The sequence below is a fragment of the Schistosoma haematobium genome, chromosome 3 (genome assembly GCF_000699445.3).
Source record: "Schistosoma haematobium chromosome 3, whole genome shotgun sequence".
In the NCBI taxonomy this organism is placed as follows: Eukaryota; Metazoa; Platyhelminthes; class Trematoda; order Strigeidida; family Schistosomatidae; genus Schistosoma; species Schistosoma haematobium.
The window spans coordinates 48,180,735-48,201,280 of NC_067198.1; the positions used below are offsets into that span (position 1 = coordinate 48,180,735).

Here is a 20,546-nt window from a genome sequence, read left to right on the forward strand (position 1 = left end):
GCTTATTATTAATGAACACATTATTGTTATTTAGAGTAAGATTTATGAAGCTTGTTCAGTATGACTGTTGTTTAGGCTTTGTAACCAAAGTAACAAGTCTGTTTTATAACTTTATTATACATTCGCCTCGAAATGCATAAGGAGGCACACTTAAATTCATTCTAAATCTGCAAGATCCTAATTAAATAATAAATAAATACTCTTTAATTAACTGAACACTGATTTTCCTTAAGCTCCATAATGACTCAGTCTTATTCTATTCATTTTAAAGTGTGGTACAATTCTGATGGTCATATTTAAAGTTTACTTATCTAAGCACTAAGGTGAACTATTTCATTTGTCATGCCTCTATTCCATGCTTACACGAATATTCTACCTAGCAAAAGTATGTAAAACAAATAAGCAATTCATTATTCAGGGACACCTGCTATGAGTTGAGTAATGTGAAAATATTCATTAAAGGTCATTATTTGATGATATATTAGTGCAAAATGACAAATATTCCTAGACTTTCAGTCTAGTTTTATCTACCGCCTGTATGCTTCACAACTGTGCCTTACAATTTCAAACTTCACATTGTCTATTAAACGGTAAATCAACACTGTACAGTTTATTAAATGATCTGAAGTACTAGAGAATTCATTAGATAAATTATTATCATAAACTAGGAGATTTCATTCATCAATAACATTTCACAACTAAAGAACGTCTAGTGTAATAATTAATTCATAAAAAAATTCAATAATTTGATAAGATTATATAAACTTTTATTATCCACCAACTGAGTTCGATCTAAACCTTCTCAGATTTTGAAATTGTTAGCTCGAATGAGTTCAAATCTACTAAGACAACATACAATTAGTTAGTAGATTTGAAAGTGTTTTCAGAAAAGTTGATATTATTAAAATTAACACATATGAAAACTGGATTAAAGTTTCGATATTTGAGTTAGGGAGCGAATTTGAAAAAAAAACATTAAATCACTATGTATTCCTGAAAAATTTGGAGATCTAACTATTCGATAACTACAAATCGATTCATATAAAGAACACTAGATAAAAGTAAATCTCAGTATAGTGGTTAGGGAGATTATTAAGTTTTTGATTAAGATCATGAACCGATTGATGTTAGACCACCATTGAAAACTTGGAAGCACTGGACAGCCGTTTCGTCCTATTGTGAGATTCGTCAGCACTGCGCATCCACAATCCCGCTCACGGGATTGGAACCAAGGGCCTTCAGTCTCGCGCGCGAACGCTTAACCTACTGAACGACTAAGCCAGCATTCAATGTTGTTGATGTCTAACCTCAATTAATCCACGAAATTGCGCGACCATCTTCCATTGTAGACACCTGTTTCTACCCGACACGGATTAGCTCCACTGGTCACGGCTTCCCACCAGAACTCTGAGAATTTTCTCACGAAGCAAGTCACTATTGAGTAAATCTATTGAAAATTTGAAATTATGCATTTTCATAAACGAATCTATGGTATAATTCATGTTTTTAGAAGTGTATTTTTTTATAGTTTATCATCAAACCACAACCATCTAATTTCTACCATAATTTCAAACAATATACAAGTTGATCTAGTGAACAATCAAATAACTAATGATAAACTACCTACATTAATTAAATAGAATTTTAACTTCTTATGACCCAAACATTTCAACAATCTCAGATGGGTTTTGTGGATATTATAGTAATTTCAATGATTAAGATCATGAGTCAGTTGAAGCTAGACTCTGTGAGATTCGAACCCAGGACCTACTGGTTAGACCACCATGGAATAATTGTCAATTAGACCAGTTACATGTGTTCAATGAACATTACTGACCAGTTTAACTAACTAATAGCTTATAAACATTCATGCTCAATAGTTGACTAGAAATAAATCATTTGGTTTATTTACATAAAAAATCTTTGCATTTATCCATTCTATTACTATATATCTCTAATGTTTAAAATCAACAAAACATTCCTATCTGACACTTGACAGTTATGAAAAAAGAATTTTTAGTTTTATAAACAACTACTAACTGATAGACGGATACAATCCTATTATGTATGACTGGATACAAAATATCATGATCGATAAGTGGGAATTTGGATGAAATTGAATTTAGTTCAACTATAAATAATTAAAACAAAAGAAAGAAGTTGAAATTGAAAACTGAAATGACTAAATTAACCATTTATTAAACTGCTATTCATTTTTTATGGCATTTCAATAAAGCGTTATCGATATATACATATGGGTGGATGAAGCAGATAAGAGACTGATCAATCGCAGTCCTAAACAGCGGTAGGAAGATACAAGTAAACAACACTAAGTGAATTTAAGATGAATGGTTTACATATAATTCCAGTAATGAAAAAAAATGACAAGATGGGTTGAGTAACAAATGAACAGGTTCTGAAAAGTTTAAATAAGTGAAGAGAATTGAATGAATGAAGGAGTGGTTTTAGTGCAGAGAAAATAAGAGTTCGGTAAGCGAAGACCACATAACAACACGAACACTAACAAAATAAAGATGATGACAAAAATGATCTACCAGTGTATTGATAGGTTTATGACCGTCCCTTTTTGGATACATAAATCAGGTTTGAGTTTTTTTATCGCTACTGCTTCAGCAAACGATTACTGGTTTAAGTCATCCTACATCTCAGTTCACTTTTAATTCCATATTAAATGGTTGAAGCGGAGTAAGCAGAAACCTTTAGACTTGGGGTTTACGTTGGTTACTACAAACCAATTGTCTTGCCTACTCGCCTCAAGCATTTTTTAAATTAAATGAAGTACTCATTACTTTCAAACCACTTATAGTAGGATTTACATTAAAGATGATTCATTCATTACATTCTATAACTGAACACTTTATATTTCCATCACTTACTTAGTTACGCCTGTTATTCCTAATGGAGCATAGGCCGCCGACCAGCATTCTCCAACCCACTCTGTCCTCCGCCTTCTTTTCTAATTCCATCCAATTCTTGTTCATTTTTCGCATGTTCATCTCCATTTCCCGGAGTAATGTGTTCTTGGTCTTCCTCTTCACCCCCAATGGCCTTGAGGATTCCATGTGAGGGCTTGTCTTGTGACACAGTTGGGTGCTTTTCTCAATGTGTGTCCTATCCACTTCCAGCACTTCTTCCTGATTTCTTCCTCCGCTGGGATGTGGTTTGTTCTTTCCCACAGTCGGTTGTTGCTATTAGTGTCCGGCCAACGGATCCGAAGTATTTTGTGTAGACAACTGTTAATAAACACCTGTATGTTTTGTATGATGGCTTTCGTAGGTCTGCAGATTTCCGCCCCAGTAGACAGTATAACTGTCTTGACATTTGTATTGAAAATCCTGACTTTGGTGTTGGTTGACAGTTGTTTTGGGTTTCAGATGTTCTTCAATTGTAAATATTCTGCTCTTGCTTTACCAATCCGCTCTTTCACATCAACATCTCAATAATTTATTTCGAAAAATCTTTCAGGCACAAATTTGAGTACTGTACACAAGCATTGGCATAAAATCAAATTTCTGGTCAAATTCACCGAAATATAGTTTAGGTTTCTCATTCTACTCTATTTAATTATTGATTCACTTAAATTAGCATTAGTTGTCAAATTTAACCTAACTTTGCTATGTATCAATACATTACAATAATCAATGATGTATACTCGTAATGTGAGTATTGTGTTTTCTGTTTGGTGTATATCACCGGGACATAGACTACTTTTAGTCACAGCAAATTTGTTACTGTGGTTTGTAGTGGAATTTATTGGACGTATTTCGGTCTGTTTGAGATCCTACAGTTGTATATACTTGGATCACACTTGTGATATTTACATCGGGACTCGAACTATGCACCTTTCACTTCGAATGCCAACAATAATATCCACTGAGCTGCTAAATCATTAACTTTTTCACCGGATTTTCTTATTTGTAATTGTTAAGATTTTGCAGTTGTCGATATTCAAAACTGAATAGAGACTGACTAAAACTCACTTGTAAAAACCAACAACTGGAAATTACAATTACTTGTGAACACATTAAAACTGTTCTGAATATTTGACAGTGATTAAATCAACTTTACCGGATTTTTATTAACTGACTAGAGATTCTTTTGCTTTTACTACTTGTTCAATTAAAATTTTTGTTGTTAAGTTTCTAAAACCTAGACATTGAAATATTTTTTCAACTGGATGAGCACCCTGTGGAATTGTGTTAGAATTTAACATATGTCATCTTAGGGATAAATCACGGGTTGTATGATTTCCTAAAAGGTGTTCAACTGTCTCCACTGAGTTAAACAATTATCAGTGACTCCTGTCACACATTTATTTGACATCTCTTAACTTTCACCTTGAAGCATAACTTGTGATTCAATCATCTCCGCCGTTACATGGTCAAGAATACGCAAAGTGACCTGTTTTATTCTTGATTATACTTTTAAACTCAGCACTCACACTGCTGTTCTGATGTCATTTACAGAAACTATGCAAACATCCATAAACTACTTATGTCCACAAGTTTCAAAAACTTAAGTGAACAACTGTGGACCACTGGTTTGCATGATCTCATGTTTTTATCGTAAATCTTACTATCATCTTTGATGTTATACATTGGCGTAATCCACACCAGTGATCATTCTTTTATCATTAACAAAAAGGCTTATGGAATTTGTCAAATATATGAAGTGACGTACTAGTTCAGTTGACTCAACTTTTTCTAAATACGGATAATCCAAACGTATTGTCACATAAATGTTAAGTGTCGATAAAATATTAACGACAGTTTGTTTGAAAGAAGCTTCATTTTAGTCAGCAAAAAATTTTTTGAACAGAACTGCGCTGTTTATATCCACATGGTCAATCACAAGAAACTTAATCGGGAGAACGAACTAAGGAAATCAGAGGTTAAACAGTATCGTGGTTATCAGTACACACATGATCATACCAGATATCATTATCAGAGGTCATTTAATGTGACTACAATTTCTATTAAAATATTTTCTTATGAGAAAATCTTTTCAATCATTTGGAAATGAATGAACTTTCAGAAAGGGAGTTTAATTGGAAGCATGTGATATCTTATGATATGCAATACATGGTAATAAGGCATTCTGTAGAAAGATATATGGTTGAATAAAATCTTGTAAACCAATCAAGATTATTGAAAAATACAATAATAATAATAATAATAATAATAATAATAATGATAAACATAAATAAATCAATAAACAGAGTAAAGATAATAATGTTCATTGATGAACATAGTCAATGATAAACTGATTAACAAGATAAATACCATGGTACATGTTTCATTTGAGAGATTTTTAGTTTTATTGAATTGTATTCTAAACAATGTCAAACTTATTGATTTACAAAATAACAACATGATTGGTTTATCTAATTGAATTCACATTTTGAGATGGTAGAGAAGATTTGTAGCTCAGATGGATGAGTTGGGTGGAGTTTTGTTCTTTGAGCTGGATTGTTGGGTTGTGTTTCACTAGCTTGTTTAAAATCTTTGAGATTTGGTTGTCTAATTTTTTGACGGGATTTGTATCCATCAGTTTGTATGTGCTCTTATCTTTAAGTAGTTCTTCAGCTTTTTCGACGTATTCTTCTTTGTTCATGACTACTGTGGTGCGTCCTGGTATTATGACAATATCCTTTCTATTTTTGAGTTCCTTCAAAGCCTTTTGTTCTTGTGGAGTCAGTTGGTTGTTTTCCTTCACCTGTTGAGTTAGGTGTACTATAGTTTGTCTTATTTCCTGTTGTGTTTCTCCACTGATTACGGAAGTTTTGAGTGATGACTCTAGTGCTGCAAAGAATTCCAGCTTTGTGGCGTCGCTTGTATTGTAGTTTAATCTTTTTTGGAGTAGGTGTTCTTCCGTATTTGTTAGTGGTTGTTTTGACAGATTGATCACGCAGTTGTTTGTATTTTCTTCCATGGGTGATTTTGAGATCTTGATTAGTTTTTTCTTTAGCTCAGAGAACAAAACTCCACCTAAATCCACATTTTTAAAATGAATATTTGAATATAAAGAATTTCTGTGAAAGGATCATTATTTTCAGCTACTTGTTCTTCAAGTCCCATAGTTAAAAAGTCATAAATATTGTACTTCAAACCGGTTAGTGTTACTCAAACACAATGGAAAATTTTCCAAATGGCTCTCACTTGGTTACCTGTAAAGTATGTGAATGACAATCATTAAAAGTAAATTAAAGAATGAATGTGTTAAGAGATTATAAATTAGGGATTCAATTCATTAGATGTTTCAAAACTTTGACAAATCTTTACGTATCTGTGTCTGTTAGGTTAGTTAAGCTTGGATGATACTACTGATTCGGCTTATTCGGAACGGAATGAAGGCTGAGAATTCACAGACTCAATAGGCTATTCTGGTCTGCTGTCCCCAACTCAGCTAACTCGATCAAGAAGTCTTGGTAAGGCGTAGAAAGTATATTCTACAGGCAACCAACAGAGTGTCACAAAAGAATAAGATAATCCATTATTCAGTCAGGAATTAACATTATGATGATGATAATAATAATAATGAGTTCAACTGAGTTGTGAACTATGGGTACTTTTAGTTACCTTAAAACTATCCAAAACGATATGACCTGTTTGTCATGATTTTTATATCTGAAGTAGTTTAATCAATAGTTTTATAATTTCTGATTTAAATTTGTGGTGACTATCTCGATAACCACTACAATTTATAAAACTTGAGTATTATTTTAAAAAGGATATGTAATTACACTTTGACGATTTCGCTTATTTTCTTTTTTGATATTTTGTTTTTCAGTTGTTCCCTGACTCAGGAGCTATGGGACATTTATCTGATTATAAGGTGAGTTATTGTTAAACGATGAAACAAAATAAAACTAATTCACTTGGTATTGTTTGGCTTGTATTTTCCATTGAGGTTTAAGACTGCAATTGATCAATCTGTTATTGGCATATGTGCATACTGTGCGTATGCAAGTTGGCTATCAGGACTCAGTAGCTGAGTGGCTAACGTGATGGCGTTTGAAGCGAATGGTACTGGGTTCGAGTTTCAGAGTGAACATCAACTCTGAGATGTAGGTACATCCAGCTGACGAGTCCCAAATAGGACGAAACGTGCGTCCTGGATTCCACTGCTAGCGACTATCCATCATTGCTTAAAAATAAAACAAAGTTCTACTTCTAACTTGTACCACATATCTGCTAATACTAATCGACTATAGAATACGAAGAATAATGATGAGCAGTATTTGTTTAAATCCAGTGTAAATCTGATACAATCTGTATGACACTTCAAAAATTAGAGTTATTACCATTGAGTTATTTGAAACATGGCCAACCTCTCATAGGATGTTTTAATTTGTAAACTTAAATAAGACAAGAATAATAGTATGTACACGATGTGATAAATTCATTATACCACATTGTTGTCTGATAAACTGATTACAAGATAACTATAATGTAAATAAATTTCAGCAGAAAAGAATGATAATGTTTATCTAGCACTATGAATGCACTTATTTTATCCTGCTCATATTTAGTAAGGAGAGTGTAGTCGCCATACTACATTGTTCACTGAGGAAGTATAGTACGTCATATGAATGTGCTTTAAAATATATGCATATAAATATCTTCAGGGCTGGTGGAGAGAATCTGTAGCACAGAAACTGCTGACATATGAATAGAGTGATAATTAAAGATCTAAAACTACATTTTACAATGCATAGGACATAACACCTTCAAAAACCAATTCGTCCGGTCCTAAAGCTTTAAAGATTTCTTGATAGGTTTTAAGCTCCATAACATTCGAATTATCTGGTGATGATATGTTCTCTGAGCCGGATGGTTTAATTAAAGAGCTTTCACCGTTATTCTGAATAACATCTTCGCAGTCCCATTCATGCAGAAGTGGGTTTGCTAGGTATTAAACAAACGTTATTTTAGTTGTTTCGGACGGTCTTCTTTCCTAATAGCTGTCTTTGTATATTTTGTGGTTTACCTCAGCCCTTCAAATATATGCCGTACTATCCAATAATTTGAAAACCTCTTATTATGCAATACTGATGGTTTTTGACGAATATTATTTCAGTGTCTATTTTTACAGTCGTTGACACACTTCCTATTAAGAATCATTTGTTCAAGCCTTTACTACTCTTATCATAACTAGAACACCGGTTATCATACTATCAATTTGAAGCTTTCACTTATTGTTTATTTATGTAATTTATTCCATTGTTATCACTGACTTATAAGCAACTTTAATTGATTGAGTATTTTCATTTATGTATATACATATTACTGCATATTAGAGTAGAGACTGATGAGGATCTGGTTAAAAACATAGTTGTATATACCTTGTTTTCATTTGTCCTTAAACTCACGATGAATGTCTTTGTCTGGTGACCTCTGGCCATATGACTGATTCACTGCTTCCAAATGGGTTTATAGTTTGGGTCATCGTTGATGTGCTTGTTTATTTCTAATTGGTGTGAGTGCCTTTCTCCTATAAATTCTCTCGGACTCTGAGAATCTTCTTGTTGTGGATGCGGAGGAATAGACCAATAATTATCATGTTAAGTCCAATGGTGTCCTTGGACTTTAAATGGATATTTTCTATTGGTCGATATCTGTTCACTTGTTGTATATTGTACAAAATGTTGTTTTCCATTTTATGGTGCGATGTGGTGTGCTTGATTGGTATATAAACAAAGTATGTTTGAAATATAATGATTCATATCTCCGAGGCTGTGACTTGTGTTCTGGACTCAACTGACTGGGCTAGACAGGGAAGCGAGACCAATCGAGACTCTAGGCCGTCCGTTCGTGTATACGTGTCACTGTAATCGATCGCAACCTAAAGCCATAACACTTCTTTATTCAGAATCCCACTGTATTTCCAATCGAACTTACGTTCATAGTTGTCTGCATTCATAAATATACCATATTATATCGCTTCACTTGTAATCTATATCCGTGTGTGCGTAGGTAAGAAGGTCTCTAATTTTTCCTGTGTAACATTCCTCGCAGCTGATGCAACGTATTATGTAGATGATGTTAGATCTGTCTTCGTTTGCTGTTGCATCTTTTCATTTCTATTGAATGCAATGGTGTGATTGTATTGGTTTGTAAGAGACGCCGATTCTAAATGGCATCAAGATCCTTGTATTTTGCTTTTTGAGGTGTTTTCACGTGGGATAGGATGATTTGTTCCTTAGTTTCTAGAGTTACCTTTCTAATAATATGTTTATTCACTGAACATCTCTTGATGAATTTGTCAGGATAACCGTTCTTACGTGAGATAAACTGAAAACCCATTTCTTCAATTTTCCATGTGATGATTGTATTACAGTGGCTTTTGGCTATTGTGAGTAATTTCTGAGGGCAAGTCTTTTCATTATTCTGAGTTGTTACTACTGTAGTTAAATATTTTATTCATGTGATGCGGTTTCTTGTTTACTCATATTTTAAAGTTGTCAATCAACGTTTGAGTGTTTTTGAGTTCATCTCACTTCAAGATAACGAATGTGTCATTTACATAACGTATCCAAATCTTTGACTATTGATAGAGCCGTAGCCTTTAGTCTTCGCATTACATCTTCTTTGACTAATCCTGATATGAGGGGTCACATTGAGGTTCTGTCAGTCTCTTTATAAATCTAACTGTTGAGTTGTATATATATCGACTTTTCCTGATTTTAAACTAGTTAGTTTAGATGAAATACTACCTTGAATTCTAGCTATAATTTGTTCTAGTTCATGAAACCGACAAGACATATTCACTAGATATACGCAACTAACAAATAAATAATATAGAAGTAACTGATAGGTCTTCATAAACATCAAGGTATTATGTCATAAATAACTCGTGAAACATGCATTCATCAATAATCGCATAAATTTTGCACAAGATATACATTTGGATGTTAATGCAATTTACAGTTCGCTGTATAAAACCTCAGGGTGAGACTATAATATATGGAAGACCATTGAGCAACGCTAAAGTGACCTTGAGAGTGTATATCTACTCACTAGGGTTTTAAAGCAGTTTTAAGAATAAAGATTATGATTTATGGTTGATGGTTAGGGTTAGGAATTAGATTTAGGGTTTTCATCACGAACTGACATCAACTATAATGCCAAGACTCTATTTAACCCAATGGGTGAATGAATTCCACTCTAAAATCTAAGACCTGTTATCTTAAATCTGATTGTCTCATCCATATATTATAGTCTCGTCAACCTCAGATTACGTAGAGTTTTAAAATGGATATAGGAGAAACCGACTAAGTTGTGAATCTTTTGAAGTATACTTCTATGCTAGGTCTTAAATCTATCTCTGTGTTTGTGCAGAGTTACTATTACTTTATTATATAATAATGTATAAACTTACCATTCGTTCATCAGTACAAAGATATACACTAATTATCATCACAATTAATTGATCACTGGGTGGTGATCAATGTCATGCTTGTCAAGTCCTTATTTAGTCCAGATAGCTCAGTGGTAACGTCTCTGACTGTGAAGCTGGGTGAAGCCGGGCTCGAATCCTCCAGGGAGCACCAGTTCCTTCAAAGATTACAGGTACACCTTGCTGACAAGTGCCAAATAGCACAAAACCCGGGTCCAGGGTCTCCTGTCGACTACCTCCAACCACTATGTAAACTAATTATCATGTTTTACAAAAAAAATTCATCCATTCACCATTTGGTTTGACATTCAAAAATGAATAAAAAGAGAAACAGTTAAACTTAATTTATTGTAACGTACAAAGTTCAAACTAAGGACATTAGTTACACAGATTTGTTTTAAATAAAAAAAGCAGTATATAAAACTAACATGCATTTCTCAACTGATCTATCCGCATGATAACATCATTTCAATCATTTTTACTTCCACAATAATCATATTCACTCATTCATTCATTCATTCATTCACTCCATATAGCCATGGATACTGTTTTCTTACTGATTTATCTCAATATAAAATACAAGTCAACATGAATTATATTTAGTTAATTCAATTAGTACAATTACAATTTAATTCAATAAATGAGTGAATTTCTGTCATTCAATAGCATATACTAGTTTACACAATTGGTTTACTTGACTGAATTTCCACATTAGCACAAAACAATTTAATTTAAATCATGTAAAAGTTGAATGTCATTTCCATCTATTTTGTTGATCTAATTGTTTTGTTCAAATATATATCATCAGAATATTTTATCGAAGTTAGGGGGATGTTGCGAAGTCAAACTTTAGCTTATCCATGTTATTTTCTAATCAATAAAAAGATAAATTGATTGAATTCCTTGTTTGAATGAGATAAAATTATCGTTTTGACTTATTTAGACTAATCGTCAACAAGTTCAATATTGTTGAAGAAATAAGAACCAAGATTTTAACAGAATAATATATTTTCAATGGTTAAGACCATGAGTCAGTCGATGATAGATCACCATGAAAAACCTGAAAGCACTGTATGACCGTTTCGTCCAATTGTGGGACTCCTCAGCAGTGCGCATCCATGACCTCGCCTCTTCCGAGATTCGAACCCATGACCTACTGGTTTTGGCCGCGAGCACTTAACCAACTAGACCACTGAGTTGGCCGACATCCAACGGTGTTAATGTCTAACTTCAACTAATCCATCAAATTGAGCGACACAATAGGACGAAACAGCCGCCCAGTGCTTCCTGGTTTACAAAGGTGTTGGTCTAACACCAATCGGTTCATGATCTCAATCAAAAACAATAATTCATGTGCATAGTATCGATTTATGATAAATTCAATGTGACCGGATTGATTATAAAATGATTGCTAATAGGGGTATATATATTAACCGTACTGAAATAACTCAATTTTCTTTTCTAGATGTATGAGATAACATTCCCCGAATTTATTGTTACAGTTTCTGTTTCACCTATAGGACAAAATTCTATACTTTATGATTCATATTTTAGAAAATAACGTCAAGCTGGAAATGTTACACACCCCGAGTCTTCGACCTACAGGTCTGACCCAAAAGGCAGTAGATCATCGTAAGGAGGTGCAATCTTGTGGTAGCCCGTGACCAACAATTGGTTCATACGCCATTTTTTCCCGCAGGATACTGGAGCCCATGTGCACCATTGGTTTGGGATCCGGTTAAAGCTCCGGACATTCGCTTTCTGTGTTCTCAATTTCGTGAACAACACCCGTGGTTTGAGAAGGCAGTGAGTAGGACTTCCCTGACGTAGGCTATATACGCGTGGTCATGTGAGAGCATTTGGAGAGAGAGAGAGAGCGGACTCTACCCACTCTCGGCCGTACCAGGGCAACTGTAAGGGACTGAAATATTATAACTTAACGCTGATTATTTCTATGACCGTTATTGAACATGTTTATGAAAGTATGGTTAAAACAACAGTAAAATTATTCGAATTTTGTCTTTAGATTTATTATATTGAAGTAGATTTTTAAAGATAAACGATTGTTTAATCATATTGAGAATAGACGTTTAAGTACAATTGATATTAAATAAATTATGTTTATGTTGATAAAATGTCACGTAGAAATTCTTCTTCTAATAATCACAATCAGAATTAGGATGCATTGAACATCATGTGATTTCACTGTTTTCAAGCGAAAATGTCACACAACCTACAATAACCGAGATTTGTAGCAATGAATGAGCATGAATTTCATTTGATGTTCTTAGGGCTTTGATATTTCAATTTGGACATTTCATCACAATGGTTAAAAGTCTGTTTATCCTTGACCTCTTAAAAATGTGAGAAGTGCTGAAATGATACATATGTTTGGACGATGATTCTTTCTTCCGACTTCTAAAATTATTAAACTGTAATTGTTAGACATGGATTTTGCACAAATCAACCTTTTATACACATAGATCCCTCTGTCATCTTGAAGAGATAAAGAACAAAGATTTAAACAAAATAACATGGTGATTTATTTTATGTTAGATTTGAATCAGCTCCTTATAACGTTTAATATTTTAAAGTCAAAATTATGGAGTAGTTTGAAAACGTCTACACAAATGAATGTTGTTGGAATTTGTTGGGACCACACGTCAGCACAGTGGATGTCAATAGATAAAAAGTTTAAAGTATATATGAAATACATAAGAGAACATTTTACAATTTCCGTAGTATGAAAAGAAGATCAATGGATGGGTTATAAAAATTTGGTTACTTAATGAGTAAAGGCAAATGATAAGTAATAATAAAATGTGAAACATTCAGTTAGAAATTATCATTATTAATTCAGAAAAAGTATCAATAAAACGTACCTCGATAATTGCCCGTGAGTGGGTAGAGTCCGCTCTCTCTCTCTCTCCAAATGCTCTCACATGACCACGCGTATATAGCCTACGTCAGGGAAGTCCTACTCACTGCCTTCTCAAACCACGGGTGTTGTTTACGAAATTGAGAACACAGAAAGCGAATGTCCGGAGCTTTAACCGGATCCCAAACCAATGGTGCACATGGGCTCCAGTATCCTGCGGGAAAAAATGGCGTATGAACCAATTGTTGGTCACGGGCTACCACAAGATTGCACCTCCTTACGATGATCTACTGCCTTTTGGGTCAGACCTGTAGGTCGAAGACTCGGGGTGTGTAACATTTCCAGCTTGACGTTATTTTCTAAAATATGAATCATAAAGTATAGAATTTTGTCCTATAGGTGAAACAGAAACTGTAACAATAAATTCGGGGAATGTTATCTCATACATCTAGAAAAGAAAATTGAGTTATTTCAGTACGGTTAATATATATACCCCTATTAGCAATCATTTTATAATCAATCCGGTCACATTGAATTTATCATAAATCGATACTATGCACATGAATTATTGTTTTTGATTGAGATCATGAACCGATTGGTGTTAGACCAACACCTTTGTAAACCAGGAAGCACTGGGCGGCTGTTTCTTCCTATTGTAGGATTCCTCAGTAGTGCGCATCCACGATCCCGCTCACAGGATTCGAACCCGGGGCTTTCGGTCTCCCGGGTGAACGCCTAACCTGCTGCACCACTGAGCCGGCATCCAATGGTGATAATGTCTAACATCAACCAATCCACGAAATTGCACGACCAAATTTCGTTTTACTGAGGTAGATACCTGTCTCTACCCGACATGAATTAGCTCCACTGGTCACGGCTTCTCACTAGAACTAGAATTATTGTTATTTTACCAATAGATTATCGATAACGTTTTAAATAGACATTCGTATTTCACATCGTGTATTGATTTTGCACTATATCTCTATTAATTCGATCAATGAAAACAAACTAATGATTTGTTTTGCTAATTACAACTTCTGACCTTAGAAAAACATTAGCTCGAGCCCAAAAACTAACTCACACACATAAATATGATCATTTTTATTTTGTACTGATGTAACACTGTAGCAGTATTCACAGCTCATTTTTAAGTAGCTTTAAATCAGAAGAATAAAAGGCACTGATTAGTTTAATCCCACTAAACTATTAAATTTTACTAAAATCTCCATAAAACCCTCTTCTGATAAATATGTTAGTGTTTAAGCGATTCGAACTAATTATTGAGAAAATTGTTTCAAATAACTAGTCATTCACAAAGTAAGCAGGGTAATATATGACAACATTTATTTCTACTCTTTGTAAAACCTTATTTGAAAAGAACAACAACATATTACTACAGCTAAACTTACAACGGTCCTACATGTTTTTACTGGAGATTGTCAACGACGAAATACACATTAAGTATCTTTCGCCTATGTATGACTTGTTAAATTGACGTTCTCATATCCTAATCAATGCTGATATTCTCATATACTTTTATCCATGTGATGAGCGCAAATCGATATTACAATATAGAAACATATTCATGTTGTGTACGAGTGAGTTAAAATTAAAATTTACCATGGCGTAAATAAATCCAATTAACAAGAGTTGAGTTAAAAAGCGGAAATCCAAATATTTTACTATCATTCACTTCCTAGTAAAACAACGAAAATATAATCAGTGTTAATATTCAATAAAACCATTATATGAACCAAATTCAAATCCATTTACTACTACACATTACAAATCTTACTTCTTCTTGCAACATCACTTACTGGTAAATGCTGTTTCCATACTGTAGTGAACAAGAACACGAGGTCATCCATTTTTTTAATGAATGTAAAAGTACAGTTACTTGTTAAAATAGAAAACCATATAGTGAATCGTTATTTTGCAAAATATTAATCCATCATATCAAACCGGACTGTTCTTGTTGTAATCATCAATCCATTATCTCACATTTCATTGTTCATGCGGTTTCTTACAAATTGCATTGTGTTTTTGCGCTTCCTTTCTTGATCTTCTCCCATCTTTTGCTGCCAGACATTACGTTCGTCAACTCACGTTGTATACTACTGATATCAATATAAGTAGCACGCACCACAATACTACTTATAGAAGGTTCCAAAACAAAAACGTTTTTAATGATAAAGCCTGTAACGGATTAGATGACTGATATATCCGAATATTCAAAACTTGAAAACCATTTCTTCTCCTTTTTTTATTTATTTCATAAAATGTTTTTCTTTTTTGAAACCAGTAAAGAAACAGAAATTTAAAAAGTATGGTAACCATTGGAAGTAACTTCCGTTTTATTTTGTAAAAAATAAATGTCTTCAAATCATATCGAATGTTGAATACAAAAAAAAAAGTTTTGTTGTTGTTGTTGTTGTTGATGTTACCAACCAATATCGATCAAGTAAAATATATATGATAAGGATAAAATAACATATACAGTCTAGATACATAAAGCCTCCCCCTCCGCCATAAAAGTGAATGGCACATTTATAGTGTTAAGCCTGATATTTTTTTAGTGATCAGCGTATCTATGAAGCTGTTTAAAAATTACACAATACTAACTACTCATAATTAAATAATCACTAAACTTGATATATCTTATTGTCAACTTTTAAATACACATTTTTTATAGATAGAAGCAATTTTTCTATTTGAATGAAAGAGATTACTTCCTGTCAGATGTTGTTTGAGCCCATGTTCTAATGTTGTTTTTAATGACTTTTCTTCATTGAAAAGATCAAACAAATTTGAGGTAAAGTAATCTACAATATGATTCTAAAATGACTTATCCATTCATTAACAGAAAAGTGAGGAACAGTATTATAGAAACAACTGTTCCCTAGTGACAAAGAAATAAGAAAAGAGTGATAAAAGCCAAGATCTTTCATCAGTAGTAAAGCAAATAGATGGATAACAACATACTAAAAATGTATCAATGAATTTTGGCTTTAGGGGACAAAACACATTGTACAGTTTCATAGAACGCTACCTGATGAACAAGTAACACTGTTTAAATAAAATTAAATCATTGGTAAGTAACAATAATCTTGCCTAATGAAAATTCACATAGCACAACTCATAATCTTAACTCTGTATTCAAAAAGAGCCACCATTTAATTACCTTGGTAATTGAAATCAATCCAATTTTTATTCTTGTTCAAAATGAATGTTTGCTTCCTAATTTATCTTTCAAAATTAATCATAAATCTTTTTCTTATTCTTGTTATAACACCATTGGATGCCGGCTCAGTGGTTCAGTAGGTTAGGCGTTCGCGCGCGAGACTGAAAGCCCTCGGTTCGAATCCCGTGAGCGGGATCGTGGGTGCGCACTGTTGAGGAGCCCCACAATAGGACGAAACGGCCGTTCAGTGTTTCCAGGTTTTCAATGGTGGTCTAACACCAATCGGTTCATGATCTCAATCAAAAACGTAACAATCTCCACAACCATTATACTGATATAACATTATTATTTGCTAATATTCTAGAAATATCAGTCATAATCCATCGAAAAGTCATTAGAGCTTTAGTTTCAAAATCCATTAGTTTTATCCATCATTGAGATTACTGTTTGTTTTTTTTCACTGATAGTTAATTTGATAATATAAACTATGCTAATACTTTGAATAAAGTATTATATTGTTTAGATGGTGGTTGGAGGTAGTCAACAAGAAACCCTGGACCCGGACTTCGTGCTACTTGGCACTCGTCAGCATGGTGTACCTTTAATCTTGAGGGAACTGGTGCTCCCTGGCCGAATCGATCTCGTGTCACCCAGCTTCACAGTCAGAGACGTTACCACTGACCTATCCGAGCCGCGACTAACCTCCTGTCGGACTGAGATGTAATCACAATTGACTGATCACTGGGTGGTGATCAATGTCATGCATTCGATCTGCACTAATAAGGACTAGACACACATGACATTGATCACCACCCAGTGATCAATCAATTGTGAGTATTGCATTCTGCTTAACTGAACAGAAAAGCATAAAATCACAGTGAATTCATTGAATTTCACAAACATTGACATTCATACTAAATTTCAATAGTATAGTATTGTGAAATGTACTTTACATATATATTTTTCCTATATGTTTCTTTATTCAAGATTAAAACATATGTGAGTGGTGTGCTAGAAGTATTAGCTAGAGACGCTGGTATCCCATATGGAAATGAAGAGTACAAAGAACGAACAAGAATATTTACAAATGATCTCAAACTAGTAACTAGTGAGTTACAAAAGGTATGTAACATGTTAGTCTAATTTTGTAAAGATATTCTTATATATTGAGATTTCCATTCTTTATATAAGATAGAATTAGCCCCATTCGTAACAATCTTTTTTAAAAATCAATAACAATAAACTGTATAGGATGGAGTTACTTCCTTAGTTTGACATCACAGACTATCCTCAGTTAGACAACGATTGAAGACCAAGAAACAATCGATAGCTGTTTCAATTTAGTACAGGAATGCTCAGCAATATGTATCCACACCCATAGTAGATATTGAGCCTAAGTGAATGGTTAAGCTTAAGACCTTACATCTAGTGATTTACATTTCTAACAAGAGTCATTTAGCGATATTGTACTAGTATCATTCATTGACATCTGTCTAACAACATTTCACAAGAAATGAATTCATTTTCTTATTTCGTAGCCTCTAAAGTTCCCATATACACATTAATTATGTAAATAAAATTCCATAGTGTTAAGTAATAATAACCCTAATTCTGACAGTAAAAATAAAGTGGAAATTGAAACTTGACAAAGATAAACAGTGTGAACCTTCGTACAATAAAAATCAAAGATGATAAGAAAAAATGAAGAATCATTAGAACAGTTATAGGTCAGAAAATGTAATGAAAACAGGGTCGAAAGTAACAGTAAACCGAATGGAAGTGAAAATTGTGATTAAGAACAAGTCACTTCTTTTTTTTAAATTGAAATAATTAATTTGTTGTTCCTTTTATGTACTTATTACACAAAATATAAATTACTTACTTACTTACTTACTTACTTACTTACTTACTTACTTACTTACTTACTTACTTACTTACTTACTTACTTACGCCTGTTACTCCTCGTGAAGGAGCATAGGCCGCTCACCAGTATTCTTTATACAACCCTGCCCTGGGCAATCCTTTCCAGCTCCTCACAGTTGTTATTCATCCTTTTCATATCTCTTTCTATTTTCCGACGTAATGTGTTCTTTGACCTTCCTCTTTTCCGCTTCCCTTCAGGATTCCAAGTTAGGGCTTGTCTCGTGATGCAGTTTGACGATATGCGTAATGTATGTCCTATTCATTTCCATCGTCTTTTCCTAATTTCCTCTTCAGCTAGAAGCTGGTTTGTTCTCTCCCAGAGGAGGTTGTTGCTGATGGTATCCGGCCAATAGTTGTTGAGTATCTTGCGTAGTGTAAATGGATCTACTAAATTATCTAGGCTCATAATATATCTGCATGTGAAACTGTCGGGTAATCTAGCGTTATTAACTCACATATTACTTCGTACGTACTCGTGAATTCTTTTAGATAAAATCTTATGAGTATTAGTTCGTCCTCCAATCAAGTGATTCGGATTTAATAATGAAAATGAGTAATCAACTTCAGCGTTTCAGTAGTTACATAAAATTCTTCTAACTTGTGATGTAATATGGTTTGATATACTTTTTATTATGTTATACTAGTCGACATAAATAATTATAAAGAAGAAGAATAAGAAGAATGAACTCATGTTATCAAGTTGATTTCAAAGTATTACACCAGAAAATATTAAATGTTTACACAATAAACTCTAAACAATTAACTAAAATGATGTGTTTCATATCAGAAAGGTTTTGTGGATATTATAGTAATCTCAATAGTTGAGATCATGAGTCAACCAGATCTGTTGTGAGATAGTAACTCACTGAAGACATTGTATCTCTCAATTTCGTGGATTGGTCGAAGTTAGGCATTAACACCGTTGGATGTCGGACAACTCAGTGGTCTAGTGGTGAAGCGCTCGCACGCGAGACTGATAGGTCCTGGGTTCGAATCTCGCAGGGGGCGAAGTCGTGGATGCACACTGCTGAGGAGTCCCACAATATGATTAAACGGCCGTCCGGTTCTTCCAGGTTTCCCATAGTTATCTAGCTTCAGTTAACTCATGATCTCAACCATTGAAATTAAAATTATGCATATTTGTTAAGATAAAAAAAGAACGATATTCAACTGAAAAGGTAGGTGTATATTACATAGATGAGGAACATATTTGTCTGATTTATGATCTTTTTTTAAAATAATGACAATAAATGTTTATTTCTATCAAGTTATATGATACCTGTCCAAATATGATCTAATCTATATATTACGTCAAATTTAACTATGTAATTTAAGAATAACTTATATATTAAAACGTTGTATAATAATGAAATGCAATATTTTCAACCAATTTCAAACATACTTTATTGATATATATATATAATGAGCTAATACTAAAATTCTGTCTGTAGCTCTTCTAGGGCTATTACCGGTCCCAAACCCGGGTAAAGGAGGAGGGTTGAGTGTGAGTTCCATAACCGCATCTTGCTAAAAAAACACCGACCAGAATAAACAAATTAAACCACTTAAACTCTCTCCTTTGAGTTGAAGAGAGTATTATGATGCCTCAGGATAAAAGCCCCTTCTAACAACTAGGGCAAAAACTTTTATACGTAAGTGGAACATCCGGACAATCTAGGAGACTGGAAGGACCAGTCGAATAGCTAACGAAATGAGGAGATAAAGCTTGGCAGCATTCGCAATCAGCGAAACTCATTTAACCTAAGATGGACAGAAAAGGTTAGGTAGGGCAGAGATGCTGCAGTACACCGGTCACGAAGAGGAAAATGCTCCACAGACTCGAAGAGTTTCTCTGATGCTGTCCAAAGAAGCACGAAATGCACTTATAGGATGGGAATCTCATGGATCTAAGATCATCAAAGCACCACTCAAAACAAAGACAGAGGCAATTACAATGAGTTTTACCCAATGTAATGCACCCACCAGTTATAGCAATGACGACAATGAAGATCAGTTCTGTTTGTAGCTACAATCAATAATCGCGAATTGCTCATGAATTCACATGTCAAGGAAAAAGAAGGCAAGACGATCAGTGAGATTCAAGGACAGAGGAACAGATCAGTGGAACAGTTCGAAGATCTCTTG

The 20,546-nt window shown here is 33.8% G+C and overlaps 1 protein-coding gene across 3 annotated transcripts in view; it reads left to right on the plus strand.

Annotated features, from left to right (window-relative positions):
• The window catches only part of MS3_00005944 (uncharacterized protein), a gene marked incomplete at its 5' end in the record, with an annotated part of 67,380 nt that overhangs the window by 11,636 nt on the left and 35,198 nt on the right, over positions 1-20,546 (plus strand). For all 3 annotated transcript variants that reach the window (XM_051214037.1, XM_051214036.1, XM_012939349.3), the window contains 2 exons: positions 6,811-6,855; positions 17,466-17,600. In XM_051214037.1, the coding sequence (XP_051070065.1) occupies positions 6,811-6,855; positions 17,466-17,600 (180 nt within the window). The remainder of the gene's footprint in view (positions 1-6,810; positions 6,856-17,465; positions 17,601-20,546) is intronic.